Source organism: Macaca fascicularis, chromosome 19 (assembly GCF_037993035.2).
Source record: "Macaca fascicularis isolate 582-1 chromosome 19, T2T-MFA8v1.1".
NCBI classification, from domain to species: Eukaryota; Metazoa; Chordata; class Mammalia; order Primates; family Cercopithecidae; genus Macaca; species Macaca fascicularis.
This window is the reverse complement of record NC_088393.1, coordinates 61284363-61302820: the sequence shown is the minus strand read 5'-3', so window position 1 is coordinate 61302820 and position 18458 is coordinate 61284363. Positions and strand designations below refer to the sequence as shown.

General features: G+C 42.4%; 1 protein-coding gene and 1 pseudogene across 5 annotated transcripts in view; both read right to left on the bottom strand.

Annotated features, from left to right (window-relative positions):
* Window positions 1-7830: 7830 nt before the first annotated feature.
* On the bottom strand, window positions 7831-10288 carry LOC141409131 (uncharacterized; annotated as a pseudogene).
* LOC102144262 (uncharacterized) overlaps window positions 9864-18458 on the bottom strand; it is a 28580-nt gene continuing 19985 nt past the window's right edge. For all 5 annotated transcript variants that reach the window (XM_074024557.1, XM_015442026.4, XM_074024558.1 and 2 more), the window contains 2 exons: window positions 17424-17550; window positions 9864-12336 (listed from right to left, as the gene is read on the bottom strand). In XM_074024557.1, coding sequence (XP_073880658.1) covers window positions 10628-12336; window positions 17424-17550 — 1836 coding nt within the window. In that variant the 3' untranslated portion in view covers window positions 9864-10627. The remainder of the gene's footprint in view (window positions 12337-17423; window positions 17551-18458) is intronic.

The following is an 18458-nucleotide window of genomic DNA, read 5'->3' as shown; positions in this document are numbered from 1 at the left end:
AATAAATCTTTAAAGACCTTGATAAAATGTAGATACACTGCTTGGAGTATAAAATTACAGGAATCTGCCTCATGACTAAATTAGATTTAAATGATTGGCCCCATATCAGGATAGCTACAGAGAGACTCACTTCTTTTTATACCAGGAAAGAAAGTACAATGGCACCTACCACAGGCATTAATGGACACTCTGATATCACATCCCAACTACGTAAAATGAAACACTAGAGGATCATAAAATAGTCGGGTAGAAATTAAATTATCACGATTTTCAGTTCATATACTCATCAATTAATGAGGACATACATTAACTAAAACAATAAGTGTTGAGGCGAGTTTTGTAAAAGGTGTTAATATAGAACATATATGGAAAATTAAATCTGTAAGGCATGGGATCTTGTGCATTTGATAAATTGAAATAGCAGATTTGGAGATTAGATTTCCTTCTTCTTCTTTTTTTTTTAATCATTACTTGCTGCTTTGTCCTTTATTTCCATGATTATCGTATTATCAAACTATTCAATAACTTGATTTTTTATAAACAGTATGTCCCAGAACACTCATACAAATTACACAGGTCTAGGCTTTTCTTTTTTTTTTAAGCTCTCGTTTTTTTTTAAGCTGCCTGTCTCCCTGCATACCATGAACACACAGCAAACGGGAGGGCCTTGCATGCTGGCTTCCCCCCATCTCAGGCTTGTCCCTGTCAGAATACTGAGGAGGAGATGCAGAAAGAGGAGGAAATAATGCTGAGCTAAATCGAGAAGGGCCATTTTCTGTGTCACCTGGATACTCCAAATCACAGCTTAGTTTCCTTTTAATTCATAAGGCTAGAGTTATTTGAGCCATCATGTTAATTGGGAATCCCCTGTGTCTCCACGGAAGAGTGGCCAGTTCCAGGCAGTAGAACTTCCCGGGTACAAGCAGTTCTGCTCAGGGTCATCCACCTGAGATTCCACCTGGTTTCCCTGGATTCTTGTAAACGGGCGGCCTTCGGCAAAGGAATCGTGCAGTTTCCCGGCAGCGAACATTCTGCGTCTCTCTCTAGGTGGCAGTCTGGCTCTTTTATTTTGAAACCAGTTACCAATTACAAACACGGGACAAGAGACTGTCCAGCCAGTTCTTCCCTGGTTGTAAAATCAGGATAAGGATTCTGTGCAAATGACTGCTGAAGTACAGTCAGCTTATCCTTGGTAAATTTCTGCCATGGTTTTACACTGCCTCTTCCCTGTCTTCTTCTTCTTACTTCATTATGACTGTCAATGGGAGATCCATTGGAAGTTAAGATGAATCTCTAGTCCAGGTTCTGAGAGATAGAGTCGAGATTTCCTTTGTTTTTAAAAGACTTTGAAGTTCAGGGGTACATGAGCAGGTTTGTTACACAGGTAAACGTGCGTCATGGGAGTTTGTTGTACAGATCATTTCATCACCCAGGTATTAATTCTAGTACCCATTAGTCATATTTCCTGATCCTCTCCCTTCTTTCGCCCTGCACCCTCCAATAGGTCCCAGTGTGTGTTGTTCCCCTCTATGTATCTGTCTTCTCGTCATTTACCTCCCACTTACAAATGAGAACATGTGGCATTTGGGTTTGTGTTCCTGGGTTAGTTTGCTAAGGAAAATGACCTCCAGCTCCATCCATGTCCCTGCAAAGGACATGATCTCATTCTTTTTTTATGACTGCATAGTATTCCATGGTGTACAGGTACCACATTTTCTTTATCCAGTCCACCAGTGATGGACATTTTGGTTGACTTCATGTTTGCTATTGTCAATAGTGCTGCAACGAACATACACATGCATGTGTCTTTATAATAGAACAATTTATATTCCTTTAGGCATATATCCAGTAACGGGATTGCTGGGTTGAATGGTATAACTGTCTTTAGGTCTATTTTCTGGAAGACAGAGCAGCGACTTCCAAAATTTCTAATGTGAACTAATGGCTTCATGTTCTTCCTTTTATTTTTTCTCTCTCTCTCTCAAAATCCTTCTTAGGTACGTTGCCTGATTCCATTTATCTGCATATAACCTAAACCATCAAAGGTCTGAATATTGTAAGGAAACCTACTTTGGGTGGAAAGATTTCTCTGGGATTCAGAGAATCCACTGAGACATACCTGGTGTGCGTTCAGTCCCTGACGTACCAGAGCTCAGTATTTCCTGCTTCCTTCTTGTGAGACCCTCTCTGCCCCCAGGAATGAAGGAGAAGACACTCCAAAATCCCTTTGGAGATGTTATCTAGGAATCAGTAAATGTTTTCTTGGTAATTACAATGGGGAAAAAGTTTAAAAAAAAGAATAGCGTCCTAGGACTGCACTGTCATAGCTGTGACAGGTAAAATGATCATTGCAGTTGTGACAGCAGGTGAGGTCACAGAACCACAAGCCCATATCTAGCAGCCTGGCTGCTGCCCTCTCATATAATACTGACTGGCATGACCAGCACACTTTGAACTCACCATCCAGACAGAAGGATGGGTCACGTGAGTATTTTATATTTCAGTTTGACAGGTAGAGTCCGCAGTAGAAGGAGGTATATAAGAAGTCCAGATATGGCTGGGCGTGGTGGCTCACGCCTATAATCCTAGCACTTTGGGAGGCCAAGGCAGGCAGATCACCTGAGGTCAGGAGTTTGAGAACAGCCTGGCCAAGATGATGAAATCCTGTCTCTACTAAAAATATAAAAATTAGTTGTGTGTGCTGGCATGTGCCTGTAATCCCAGCTACTTGGAAGGCTGAGAGAGGAGAATTGCTTGAACCCGGGAGGCAGAAGTTGCAGTGAGTCAAGATCACAACACTGCTCCCCAGCCTGGGCTACAGAGCAAGACTTGATCTCAGGAAAAAAGAAAAAAAAATGAAATAAATAAATAAATAAAATAAATCAATATACTTGTGAGCACAACTGAATACGAAATTACATAGAAATTTCATAGAAACATATAGTTTACCAATATTGAAATACATATTACTATATAATTATATTGATGTTTAGTTATATAACTATGTTAAATATAGTATCGCCAATATAGTTCAGCAATATATAGTATACCAATTTCTCTTAACAGAAATATCCCAAATGGTAATAATTCTCTAGCTAGGTTGACAAATTACCTTCTCAGTGCAAAATTAGTTTACTGGTCCTATAATGATGTAGTCAGGTCTCCAACTCCTGGTGCTACTGCTGCATTTATGCTGTTACCTGCCAAAAGGAAATTGGCTGGTAATTTACTGATTTATGAAGGTTACCAGTCATTTGATTTTTTTTTTTTTTTTGAGACTGAGTCTGGCTCTGTCGACCAGGCTGGAGTGTAGTGGCATGATCTTGGCTCACTGCATCCTCCGCCTCTTGGGTTCAAGTGTTCCTCCTATGTCAGCCTCCTCAGTAGCTGAGATTATAGGCACCGGCCACCATGCCCGGCTTCATTTGACTTTGAAAGAGAAAACCTGTGTGTAATCCTAGCATTTTGGGAGGCTGAGGCGGGCAGATCACTTGAGGTCAGGAGTTCAAGACTAGTCTGGCCGACATGGTGAAACTCCATCTCTACTAAAAATACAAACATTAGTTGGGAGTGGTGATGAGTGCCTGTAATCCCAGCTACTCTGGAGGCTGAGGGAGGAGAATCGCTTGAACCTGGAGGCGGATGTAGCAATGAGCAGAGATCGTGCCACCGCACTCCAGCCTCGTCGACAGAGCAAGACTCAGTCTCAAAAAAAAAAAAAAAAAAAAAAGAAGAAGAAGAAAAAGAAAATAAAGTTATCCTGGATTATCTGGGTGGGTCCTATGTGGCCTTGAAGCAGAAATGTATGTCAGAGAGATGCAGTAGAGGAGGAAGTTAGGACCCAGGAGCATGAGGCTGATTTCATGTGCTGGATTTTGAATATATGGGAACCAGGAGAAAGAAATGAATTCTGACAACAATCTGAATGGGCTTAGAAGGAAATTCTGCCCCCATAGTCTCCAGAATACAGCCCATGGCTCTGACTTTGATTTTGGCCTTGTGAGACCAGAGTACCCAGAAAAACCCGACACATTTCTCATCTATGAGCTGTGAGAAAATAAATGAGTGCTGTAGTAAACGGCTGGTAAACCGTGGCAATGCATAAATAGAAAATTAATACACACCTGAACAAATGTAACGATAAAACATTTAAACACTAAAATAAAAAGTAACCATTTATATCGACACAATAATTTTCATCAGTTTGAGGTGTATCCTTACGCCTATATAATTTCATAGAATATCTAAAACTGCATCTGAAATCACATACAAAATATATATGTATATACACACCATTCAGATATTGTTCATGATTCAATATTTAAATATAAATTTACAGAGTTACGTGTCTGTCTAATTCAGTAGCTTTCACCAATCAGTGATGGGTTTGTTTTGTTCTGTTTTGTTTTTAAGATGGAGTTTCACTCTTGTTGCCCAGCGGGAGTGCAACGGCGCAATCTCAGCTCACCGCAACCTCTGCCTCTCGGGTTCAAGTGATTCTCCCACCTCAGCCTCCCTAATAGCTGGGATTACAGGCATTCACAACCACGCCCGGCTACTTTTGTACTTTTAGTAGAGATGGGGTTTCACCATGCTGGTCAGGCTGGTCTCCAACTCCCGACCTCAGGTGATCTGCCTGCCTCAACCTCCCAAAGTGCTGGGATTACAGGCGTGAGCTACCATGCCTGGCCAATCAGTGATGTTTTCATACCAGCTGCAATAGATCTATGCATTTTTTAAAACGCCACATCAGATTCCATGGTGATTATGAATAAACCACGTCATTGCAACACTCCCTGTTTACACATCGACAGAGCTGAGTGGGTCCGTCTGTGTCCTGGCAGAGCACGCATCACGGCATGTGGATCACGCTGACTGAGCACCTGTGGTGACCTGTGTGGTCCTTGGATAGAGGATTATTGCACCATGGTGACTGCACATTCTCCCCAAGACAGACAACTGATAACAGACCTTTCGAGTAGCCATAAAATGTCACATTCCAACAAATGGGCACCCAGGTAACTCCACCTAGTACTGCCTCCTCTAGGCCCCTGTCATCCTGTAGAAGGCCAGAAAAGAATGGGATTTGCACGAAAATCTAAGGTAGTTTTCACTGGCAGCCCGCAGTTTGTGGAGGGAAATGGGAACTGCTTTATATGGGCTTTTCGCAGGGGGTCAGTCCATCCCATATCCCAACTGCTGTATGAAAATCTGGGGGCATCTCTGGGAAGGCACCTGAAGACAGAGTAGAAACTCACATTTTGGGCCGGGTGCGGTGGCTCAAGCCTGTAATCCCAGCACTTTGGGAGGCCGAGACGGGCGGATCACAAGGTCAGGAGATCGAGACCATCCTGGTTAACACGGCGAAACCCCGTCTCTACTAAAAACACAAAAAATTAGCCGGGCGAGGTGGCGGCGCCTGTGGTCCCAGCTACTCGGGAGGCTGAGGCAGGAGAATGGCGTGAACCCGGGAGGCGGAGCTTGCAGTGAGCTGAGATCCGGCCACTGCACTCCAGCCTGGGCGACAGAGCGAGACTCCGTCTCAAAAAAAAAAAAAAAAAGAAACTCACATTTTGATTTCCAGGTAGGAACTTACCATAACTGATTCTCTTCTGTGGCAAAGAATTATTATAACATATGATATTTGCTGGAATTTTTTTTTTTTTTTGAGATGGAGTCTCACTCTGTCATCCAGGCTGGAGTGCAGTGGTGTGATCTCGGCTCACTGCAAGCTCTGCCTCCTGGGCTCAAGCAATTCTCTTGCCTCAGCCTCCCAAGTAGCTGGGATTACAGGCGCACACCACCGCACCCCGCTAATTTTTGTATTTTTAGTGGAGACAGGGTATCTCCATGTTAGTCAGGCTGGTCTCAAAGTCCCAACCTCAAGTGATCCACCCGCTTCAGCTTCCAAAAGTGCTGGGATTACAGGTGTGAGCCACCTCGCCCGGCCTCTATGTAGCTTTATTTTCATCTTTGTAGCTATCTCATTTAGGAATAAAATGGGAGGCAGGTTTTTCTGATGCAGTTCTCAGGTTGACCTTTCTCTTTGGCTTAGTAATTTTTATTTTCCTTTCACGAGCTTGTGACAGACATAATGCTTTGACACACTGACACTGCTTTATATAGATTTTCCATAACAGTAAAGTCCAAGGGTCTGTCATGAATTGGGTTAGGAGATGAGAAGATTCCCAGGAGACTCCTGGTCTCAAGCAATCTTCCCACCTCAGCCTCCCAAAGTGCCAGGACCACAGGTGTGATCCACTGAACCCAGTGGAGTCTCGATCTCAAAAAAAAAAAAAAAAAAAAAAAGGCAATACAGAAATTAAGGTACTCTATGGAATTACATAGTTTCCCTTTTTTATTTTGAAATGAAAAGTCTCACATATTTATTACTGAACCCAGCCAACCAATGGGTTCATAACAGATTCAGAGAGAAAAAATATATTCCCAATAAAACATGTCCAACTCTCCAGACAGTGGTGACATTTTCAGCTTGATATGGTAACGTGATAGTGATGCTCAGACAGCATAAATATGTGTGTCATCTCATGTGCAATTCCTTATAAACCCAGCTTGGCTCTTCTTCAGTGTCTTCTTTTAAAGTTGTACCGGATTTTCTTATCAGTTTTCATCTGAATCCACTGGGGAATGGAACAATTTTGCTTTTGTTTCTTGGCCAGGAACCGCTTAATCCTGAAAGTCCTGTGAGAAGATCTGGCGAGAAGCGGGGTCAAGTACACACCATGAGAGGGGACAGGAAGAGAAGGGGCTTGACATGTTTTGTTTTTTTTTTTTTGAGGCAAAGTTTTGCTCTTGTAGCCCAGGCTGGAGTGCAATGACACCATCTTGGCTCACTGCAACCTCCGCCTCCCGGGTTCAAGTGATTCTCTGGCCTCAGCCTTCTAAGTAACTGGGATTACAGGCACCTGCCACCACACCCAGCTAATTTTTGCATTTTTAGTAGAGATGGGTTTTCACCATGTTAATCAGCCTGTTCTTGAACTCCTGATTATTGTTTCTGCTGTTACCTGTCAGTCCTCTTCATTGTGGCACAAACAAGATTTTTTTTTTTTTTTAAACTGATGTGGAGGGGGCACGGTGGCTCACACCTGTAATTCCCGCACTTTGGGAGGCTAAGGCGGGCGGATCGCGAGGTCAAGAGTTCAAGACCAGCCTTGCCAATATGGTGAAACCCTGTCTTACTAAAAATACAAAAATTAGCTGATGTGGTGGCGGGCGCCTGTAGTTCCAGCTACTAAGGAGGCAGAGACAGGAGAATCACTTGAACTTGGGAGGCAGAGGTTGCAGTGAGCCGAGATCGCGCCACTGCATTCCAGCCTGGGAGAGAGAGCGAGACACCATCTCAAAAACAAAACAAAACAAAACAAAAACAAACAAAAAAACTGATGTGGATGCTGTGCCTGCCACTCCATGCATCACCTTCAACATTGTCTTGTCCCAACTCAAAATAAGTTATCCATTTACAAACTGTTGATTTATTTTACACATTGTCTCCATAAACTTTTCATAAAGCATCAATGATTTCATTATTCCTCCCAGGCTCAAGCCATCCTCCCACCGCAGACTCAACAGCAGCTGGCCCTGCACGCGTATGCCACCATGCCCAGCTAATGTTTGTATTTTTTGTAGACAAGGGGATTTCACCATGTTGCCCAGGCTGGTCTTGAATACCTGGGCTCATGTGACCCACCTGTCTCGGCCTCTGAAAGTGCTGGGATTACAGGCCTGAGCCACTGCATCTGGTCTCATTGTAAATTTGATGCTTCTTTTTGTTTTAATTTTAGCAGGATTTATATTGCTTTGATAGAGTTTCTTTTTTTTTTGGAGACGGAGTTTCGCTCTTGTTGACCAGGCTGGAGTGCAATGGCGCAACCTTGGCTCACAGCAATCTCTGCCTCCCAGGTTCAAGCCATTCTCCTGCCTCAGCCTCCAGAGTAGCTGGGACTACAGGCGTGCGCCACCACACCTGGCTAATTTTGTATTTTTAGTAGAGACGGTGTTTCTCCGTGTTGGCAAGGCTGGTCTCAAACTCTGGATCTCAGGTGATCTGCCTGCCTCAGCCTCCCAAAGTGCTGGGATTACAGGCGTGAGCCACTGTGTCCAGCAGATAGAGTCTCTTTCATGTGTTATCTTTCTGAGTGCCTCAAACTAGATCCTCTTCAGACATAACAGATTTGTACCAGTTTATTTTGGTGCAAAAACTGGGAAATTCACACACGATTTTTCTCATAATATGCAAAATACATATTTTTCCATGAACTTCTTGAAGACCCCTTGTACTAGCAAACTGTATTCAAGAGGATATAGAAAGGATTGTAGATATTCAAGTGCCACTTATTTCTGGAATGTAAGGATGGTTCAACATATTCAAGCAAATCAATGTGATATTTCACTTGAACAAAATGAAAGATGAAAACCACATCATCTCAATAGATGGAGAAAAAGTATTTCACAAAATTCAACATCCACTAATCATGGAAATCCTAAACAAAATAGATAGAAAAGAAAATTTACTTCAACAATAGAAAGACCATCCATGAAATGACCAATGAGTAGATAACAAAGCAAGGAACATGGAATGCTTTTCCTTTAGGATCTCACATGATGCAAGAATGCTCTCACCCCTTCTATTCAATCAATACTGGCTGTCCTAGCCAGAGCAATGAAATAGCAAAAGAAATCAAACCCATCCAAATCAGAAAGAAAGAAGTCAATTATATTTGTTTGTAGATGACACGACACGATCTTCTGTGTAGAAAATCACAAAGAGTCAGTCAAAATACTACTGGAACTAACAAACACATTCAGTGTATCTGCACAACACAATATCAGCACCAAAAATTAGTTGAATTTCCATACATTAACAATAAACAATTTTAAAACAAAATTGAAAAACACTTCCATTTGCTAGAGAACTTAAAGTAAGAAATACTTAGGAATAAAAGTAAAAAGGTGAGAAGTTTGTACCTTGATATCTACAAACATAGATCAATATGATTAAAAACATATACAGAGATATAACCCATATTGATGGTTTGGAAAAATTAATGTTGTTAAATAATTATATAACCCAATGTGATTTAGATTCAACACAATATCCATAAAAATCCCTATCAGTTTTTGTTAAAGAACAAAAAGCAAACTGGGAAAAGTGGCTCATGTCTGTTGGCCAGACTGATCTGAAACTCCTGACCTCAAGTGATCTACCTGCCTTGGCCTCCCAAAATGCTGGGATTACAGGCATGAGACACTGCGGCTGGCCCAGTCCTCTTAACATAAACACTTTAATGTCAATTAATGCTTGATGGTTTGCTATACTCATTGCATTTGGAACAATTACCTCAAAAATGAATTTTCTGGGCCGGGCGTGGTGGCTCAAGCCTGTAATCCCAGCACTTTGGGAGGCCGAGACGGGCGGATCACGAGGTCGGGAGATCGAGACCATCCTGGTTAACACGGTGAAACCCCGTCTCTACTAAAAAATACAAAAAACTAGCCGGGCAAGGTGGCGGGCGCCTGTAGTCCCAGCTACTCAGGAGGCTGAGGCAGGAGAATGGTGTGAACCCGGGAGGCGGAGCTTGCAGTGAGCTGAGATCCGGCCACTGCACTCCAGCCTGGGTGACAGAGTGAGACTCCGTCTCAAAAAAAAAAAAAAAAAAAAAATGAATTTTCTGATGTTCTGCAAGGAGTGAAGTCTGCCTGAAAACCTTGCCACACTGATGCCATTTGTAAGATTTCTGTCCAGTATGGATTCTCTGATGTGTAATGAGGTGTGAACGTGAAATAAAGGCTTTGCCACAATCATCACACTTGTGAGGTTTCTCTCCTATATGAATTCTATGTTTTGCATATGATGAAGCGTGACTGAAGGCCCTGCCTCAATCATGACATTTGTAAGGTTTCTCTCCAGTATGTGTTTGCCAATGAATTGTAAGGTATGGACGATGTCTGAAAAATTTGCCAATTATTACACTTGTATGATCTCTCTTCATTATGGGTTCTCCAACGATTTGCAGTGGTTGTAGCCTTACTGAAGCCTTGGTGACAATCATTACATTAGTAAAGTCTCCTTCATCATGGATTGCCTGATGGTGAATAAGTGTTGACTGCTCATCAAGGCTCTGCCAGTCTTATTACGCTTGTAAGGTTTCTCTCCAGTATAAATTCTAGTATGTTGTACCAGGTGTGAATCACGCCCGAAAGCCTTGACACAAACTCTTACAATTTTATGGTTTCTCTCCAGTATGAATTTTTTTATGTCTTTCATAGTTTGACTTGTGACTGAAAACTTTGTCACATTCTTCACCTTTGTAAGCTTTCTCTCCAGTATGAATTCTCCTGTCTTTCGAGGCTTGATTTGCTACTGTAAACTTGGTCACATGCTTCACATTTCTAAGGTTTCTCTCCACTATGAAGTTTATGATGACATGCAAGATTTGCTTTTTGATTAAAAATTTTGCAACATTCATTACACTTGTAAGGTTTCTCTCCAGTATGAATTATGAATTACAAGGACTGAATTGTGACGGAAGGTCTTGCCACACTCACTGCACTTGTAAGGTTTCTTTCCAGTATGAATTGTATTATGATGTGCAAGCTTTGTTTTTCAATTAAAAACTTTGCCATACTCATTAAACTTGTAAGGTTTATCTCCAGTATGAAGTCTATGATGACGTGCAAGGTTTGCTTTTTGATTAAAAACCTTGCCACATTCATTACACTTGTAAGGTTTCTCTCCCGTATGAAGTCTATGATGACGTGCAAGGTGTGCTTTTTGATTAAAAACCTTGCCACATTCATTACACTTGTAAGGTTTATCTCCAGTATGAAGCCTATGATGATGTGCAAGGTGTGTTTTTCGATTAAAAACCTTGCCACATTCATTACACTTGTAGGGTTTCTCTCCAGTATGAAGTCTATGATGGCATACAAGGTGTGCTTTTCGATTAAAACCCTTACCACATTCATTACACTTGTAAGGTTTCTCTCCAGTATGAACTGCTGTATGAATTACAAGGGCTGAAATTCGACTGAACGTCTTGCCACATTCATTACATTTGTAACCTTTCTCTCCAATATGAATAGCCTTATGAATTACGAGGGCTGAATTTCGACTGAATGTCTTGACACACTCAGTACACTTGTAGGGTTTCTCTCCAGTATGAAGTCTATGATGACGTGCAAGGTTCGCTTTTTTATTAAAAACTTTGCCACATTCATTACACTTGTAAGGTTTCTCTCCAGTATGAAGTCTACGATGGCATTTAAGGGTTAACTCCTGACTGAAGGTCTTGCCACACTCATTACACTTGTAAGGTTTCTCTCCAGTATGGAGTCTATGATGGCATGTAAGGGATGACTTTCGACTAAAGGTCTTGCCACACTCATTACACTTGTAAGGTTTCTCTCCAGTATGAAGTCTACGATGGCATGTAAGGGATGACGTCTGACTAAAGTTCTTGCCACATTCATTACACTTGTATGGTTTCTCTCCAGCATGAATTCTCCTATGTCTTTTAAGGTTTGATTTGAAACTGAAAGCTTTGTCACATTCTTCACATTTGTAAGGTTTCTCTCCAGTATGAAGTCTACGATGGCAAGTAAGGGAATACGTCTGGCTGAAGGACTTGCCACACTCATTACACCTGTGAGGTTTCTCACCAGTGTGACATCTACGATGGCATGTAAGGTTTCGCTTCCGATTAAAGACCTTGCCACATATATCACATTTATATTGTATCTCTCCTAAATGGATTATCTGATGTTTCCTTAAGAGTGAGCTACAATTAAAGGCTTTGCCACTCTCATTACATTGGAAAGACTTTTCTCTCATGTGTACCTCCTGTTTTTGTGTGAGTAATGAAGAATTCAGGAAATTATTCCCATAGTTATTAGAAACATAGGTTTTGGGTCTACAAGAAATTATTTGAGATGTTGAAACTGAGGAAGCATCGTTGATAGACTTCTCGACTTGATTATCAATTTTCCCTTCAGTCTCAAATACATGCAGTTCAGGCAGATGTGAATGAAAGCTTGATCCAAGCTGATCTTTAATAGGCTTGTTTCCAGCATGCCTTTGATCATATCGGTCTGTACTACCTGTCAACTTTTTGATTTTTGTCATGGGTGCTTCATGGCTATTTCTTTCATCTTCTTGCCACTGAAACTCGAAGTTATGAATATCTTTCTCAATTTCCTGAAAGCAAAAGTCTCCAATGTGATGACTTTCATGTCTTTCCAATGTTCCTGTGTGGATCACTTCTCTATTGCTTTGTGCAGTTGACAAGAACTCCATCATGCATTTGGAAGAGATATCTACAAAATATAAACACCAGTAGGTGTACAGACGATAAGGCATACTAAAATGTGTAAATATGACACAAAAAACAATACTTATTTTAAACTTCCCAAACATGATCTTCAAAGTTTAAGAACACAAAAGGAGTAAGATTCTTTAATAAATAAAGGGCTATTACATGTGCTTCAAATAATTTCTACGGAAGCCTATTTCCTAGTATCACGACAAAACACTGACAGGGCACAAATGTGTGAAAGCCTAAAGTAAGAAGTATTTTTCCACTGTGACCCTAAAATGTCTAACAGTTTGCAAAAAACATATCACTGTCAATCAATAAAAAGTATATATTCTTCATATTTACAGCATATTTACTGTATACAAATAAATGCTAAAGGACCACAGGATATACGATATTGGTAAACAATCCACAACAAGCTCATGTAAAGATAACCAAAATCAATGGAAATTCTATATTATCAAACAATCACAGCACTGAAAAGATAAGAAAATATTACAAAATTTAGCCAGGCGTGGTGGCCTACGTCTGTAGTCCCAGCTACTCAGGAGGCTGAGGCACAAGAATGGCTTGAACCCAAGAGGCAGAGGTTGCACTGAGCTGAGATTGCAACACTGTACTTCAGCCTGGGTAAAAAAGTGAGACTTTATCTCAAAAAAAAAAAAAAAGTTAATACAATATTTTCCTGAATAACTGTCATAAAATTACCTATATCTATGCAGAAAAGGCATATTGCGACTTTTTTTAAAAAAAAAATTTGTATTTTTATATTTTTGAGATGAAGTTTCACTTTGTCACAACGGGCTGGAGTGCCATGGCCTGATCTCGGCTCACTGCAACCTCCACCTTTTGGGTTGAAGCCATTCTCTTGCCTCAGCCTCCTGAGTACCTGGGATTACAGGGATGTGCCAGCATGCTTGGCTAATTTTTGTAATTTTAGTAGATACAGGGTTTCACCATTTTGGCCAGGCTGGCCTCGAACTTTTGACCTCAATGATCCACGCGCCTCTGCTTCCCAAAGTCCTGGGATTGCAGGCATGAGCCACAGTGCCCTAGTTAATGTGACATTAATGCCAGGCGTGGTGGCTCACACCTGTAATCCTAGCACTTTGGGAGGCCGAGGCAGGTGGATCACCTGAGGTCAGGACTTTGAGACCAGCCTGACAAACATGGAGAAACTCCATCTCTACTAAGAATACAAAATTAGCTGGGTGTGGTGGCTCATGCCTGTAATCCCCGCTACTCGGGAAGGCTGAGGCAGAAGAATCACTTGAACGCAGGAGGCAGAGGTTGCAGCGAGCCAAGATCACGCCATTGCACTCAGGCCTGGGCAAAAGAGTGAAACTCCATCTCAAAAAAAAAAAAAAAAAAAAAGTGACATTACCTAGTGGACTGTGTCAGTTATGTTGCATACCACATACCAAAAAGCCTTATGTACAATCATAAAAATTAGTTAGTAAAATATTGTAACCCATAAAACTAGCAAGCAAATAACAAGTACATTTATACAACCTGCAGAATTCTAAACAATTCCCTGTTAACAAAAAAGCCACAACTTCTATTTACCACCAGCACACAATATAAGAACCGAAATACAGCCAGGCGTGGTGGCTCAAGCCTGTAATCCCAGCACTTTGGGAGGCCGAGACGGGCGGATCACGAGGTCAGGAGATCGAGACCATCCTGGCTAACATAGTGAAACCCCGTCTCTACTAAAAAATACAAAAAACTAGCCAGGCGAGGTGGTGGGCGCCTGTAGTCCCAGCTACTGGGGAGGCTGAGGCAGGAGAATGGCGTAAACCTGGGAGGCGGAGCTTGCAGTGAGCTGAGATCCGGCCACTGCACTCCAGCCTGGGCGACAAAGCGAGACTCCGTCTCAAAGAAAAAGAACTGAAATACATGTTAAGATCACTACCTTCTGATGTATGAGGTTAAAAAAATACACAGCATTATAAGGAATAGGAATTAACTAACGGCAGGGCGCGGTGGCTCATGCCTGTAATCCCAGCACTTTGTGAGATCAAGGCGGGCAGATCATGAGGTCAGGATTTCGAGAGTAGCCTGGCCAACATGGTGAATCCCTAACTTTACTAAAAATACAAAAAAATTAGCTGGGCATGGTGGCATGCACCTGTAATCTCAGCTACTTGGGAGGCTAAGGCAGGAGCACCGTTTGAACCTAGTAGGCCAAGGTTGTAGTGAGCCAAGATCGCACCATTGCCCTCCAGCCTGAGTGAAAGGGTGAGACTTCGTCTCAAAAAAAAAAAAAGAATTGACTAACAGTGTCAGAGGGTGCAATTATGATGTCACAGCTACAATTATGAAACAGCCAGGAAATACAGCAATTCTAAATACATGCATTGCCCTTAGTTATCTAGTTCACTAGCATAAAATATAAAACATAGAATGTGCACTGGGAAAATTTATAAACTGAGATCAACGAAAACATTGTATATGACAAGATGCACAGTAAAAACAATATGATGCTTTTCATGAATGTTCTTCTTGGCCAAAAGCCATGTTTGGATTTCTTATTCTCCAATAGGATGTTCCTGCAGATGGGGCCTCTGAGAGAATTTGGTCATGGGTGTTGACTACCGTGAGCAGGACCAGTGCTTTTATAAAAAGACATATTAAAGAGCTCATTTCCTGTTCTTCTTTCCACCATGTCAGGACACGGCAGGAAGATGGCTGGGCTAAACCATGAAGAAGGCCATCACCAGGAACAATGTGGCTGGCACCTTGCTCTTGGATTTCCCACTTTCCAAATTCATGAGAAATAATTTTCTGTGTCTGAAGCCTCCCAGTTTATTTCTTTTTTTGTTCGTTTTTGAGACCGAGTCACACTCTATCACCCAGGCTGGAATGTAGAGATTCTCCCGCCTTAGCCCAGAGTCTGTCTTTGTCGCCTGGACTGGAGTGCAGTGGGGGAATCTTGGCTCACTGCAACCCTTCACCTGCCGGATTCAAGTGATTCTCCTGCCTCAGCCTCTCCAGTACTTGGGATAAGGGCCGGGTGCCACCACGCCCAGCTAATTTTTGTACTTTTAGTAGAGATGGGGTTTCACCATGTTGGCCAGGCTGGTCTCAAACTCCTGAACTCAGGTGATCTGCCCATCTTGGCCTCCCAAACTGCTGGGATTACAGGCGTGAACCACTATACCTGGCCAATTTTTCGTATTTAGTAGATTTGAGATTTCACCATGTTGGCCAGACTGGTCTCAAACTCCTGACTTCAAGTGATTTGCCCACCTCGGCATTCCAAACTGCTGGGATTAGAGGCATGACCCACCTTGGCTGGTCAGTCGAAGGTATTTCTGAGAGGACAGTGAAATGACTGGGACACGAAAGGAAGCATCTCATCATCAACATCACCGAAGGTTGACAAATCTTATTAAGCAAAGGAAGTTTAGAGCCTGTACTATAAATCTTGCAATACTTGAAGCCATCTAATAGCAATAACATGTTTTAAAAACTTTGAGGCCAGCTGGGCACGGTGATTTACGTCTGTAATCCCAGCACTTTGGGAGGCTGAGGCAGGAGGATCACGAGGTCAGGAGATCAAGACCATCCTGGCTAACACAGTGAAACCCCGACTCCGCCTCTACAAAAAAAAAAAAAAATTAGCCGGGTGTGGTGACACGTGCCTGTAGTCCCATCTACTTGGGGGACTGAGGCAGGAGAATCACTTAAACCTGGGAGTTGGAGATTGGAGTGACCCAAGATTGTGTCATTGCACTGCAGCATGGGCGAAAAGAACAAAACTTCGTCTCATCAATCAATCAATCAATCAATTAATAGGCAAATAAAAGGACAGATACAGAAACTGTTATAAGTACACCTTTTCTTCATAATTCAACTTTTTTTCCTGTTATTTAGAAGAAAACATGAAAACACAATATACGTATATGTTGATGAAAACGCAACATACACAGAAATAATTCTGACATAAACAAAGAGTTCTGGTGGAGAAAAATTAGTTTTTGCAGGTTATGCAATTTTTTTTTTTTTTTTTTTGAGACACAGTCTTGTTCTGTCGCCCAGGTTGGAGTGCAGTGGCACAATCTCAGCTCACTGCAACCTCCGCCTCCCAGGTTCAAGCGATTCTCCTGCGTCAGCCTCTTGAGTAGCAGGATTACAGGCGCCCACCACCGTGTCCAGCTAATTTTTGTATTTTTAGTAGAGACGGAGTTTTGCCATGTTAGCCAGGCTGGTTTTGAACTCCTGACCTCAGGTGATTTCCCCGCCTCAGCCTCCCAAAGTGCTGGGATTACAGGCGTGAGCCACTGGGGCACAAGGATCGGTTGAGCTGGAGAGGCGGAGCCAGTTGCAGTGACCCAAGATGACGCCACTGCCCTGTAGCCTGGGCGATAGAGTGAGACTCCGTCATAAACAAACAAACAAAAAGGTAAATAAGAAGGGAGCCAAACATGTCTACACAAAAAAGCAATTAAACACAAAAAGTAGTAAATGAGAAATGAAGAACAAAAAAAAAAAAAACCTACAAGAAATACAGATAATAAGTAACAGAAAGGCAACGGTAAGGTCTTCTCCATCAGGAATACTTCAAATGCAAATATTTAACTCTGCACTCAGAAGGCAAAGACTGGCTCCATCAACAGGAACCAACTACGTGTTCTCTGCAGAAGACTCATATTGGCCTTAAGGACACACATATGCAAAAATTTAAAAAATAAAAGCCAATAATTAGTTATGGGGGTTGGCGCCTGTAATCCCAGCTACTAGGGAGGCCGAGAAAGATCTCTTGAGCCCAGGAGATCAAGACCAACTTCAACAATACAGCAAGCACCTGTCTGTAAAAACAAAAACAAAAACAAAAACAAAAAACAAAAAAACACAAAAAACTAAACTAAAAAAGTAGCCCGGCATGGCGGCATGCACCTATACCAGCTACTGGGGGAGGCTGAGGTGGGACAATCACTTGATCCCAGGAATTCAAGACTGCAGCAAGCCCTGATCCCACCATTGCACTCCACCCTGGGGGACAGAGCAAGACACTGTATCTAAAAAAAAGAGAAAATACAAAGATACACAAGGGCACACCCCCAGCAGGGAAGTTATCCTCACCCAGGGAGACCAGGTTCCTATAATTCTCCAGCATCACGTCTCTGTATAGAGTCCTCTGAGCAGGGTCCAGGCATTTCCACTCCTCCTGGGAGAATTCTATGGCCACATCCCTGAATGTCAACAGACCCTGGAATGAAAACACATTTTAAGCAAATGGTTATGGGAGGAGTTCTTATCTTTACAGAAAATGAGAAGAGGAGAGAGGGGGAAAGCAGGGATTAATTGCAGTGAATGTTCTGACAAATCTGAGTGAGGGATTTTCCACCACGTTTTGTCTTCTCAGTTGTGTTTTATTATACTTTTTTTTTTCAGGTAGAGTCTCACTGAGTGCCCAGGCTGGAGTGCAGTGGCGTGTTCTCGGTGCACTGCCACCTCCACCTCCCAGGATCAAGCGATTCTCTTGCCTTAGCCTCCTGAGTAGCTGAAATTACAGGTGTGCACCACTATGACCAGTTAATTTTTCTATTTTTAGTAGAAACGGGGTTTCACCATATTGGCCTCAAACTCCTGACCTTGTGATCCGCCTGCCGCAGACTCTCAAAGTGCTGGAATTACAGGCGCGATCCACCATGCCCGGCCCAGAAACTTTTACTGACACATCAAGTGACATTCAGTATCTAGATGAGACAGAGTATGAGTGATGTCTTCAGAGATGACAACGTCCATAGTGAAAGATCAGAAACTAAAATCTGTCTGGGCACGGTGGCACATGCCTGTTATCCCAGCTACCTGGGAGGCTGACGCAGTAGAATTGCTTGATCCTGGGAGGCAGAGGTGGCAGTGATCCAAAATCGTGCCACTGCACTCCAGCCTGGGGAACAGAGACTCCATCTCAAAAAAAAAAAAAAAAAAATTAGCCGGGCATGGTGGCAGGCACCTGTGGTTCCAGCTACCTGGGAGCCTGAGGCAGGAGGATGGCTTGAGCCTGAGGGTGGAAGTTGCAGTGAGCTAAGATCGTACCACTGTGCTCCAGCCTGGGCAACACAGTGAGACCCAGTCTCAAAATAAAATACATGAAAACTAGATTACTCAAAG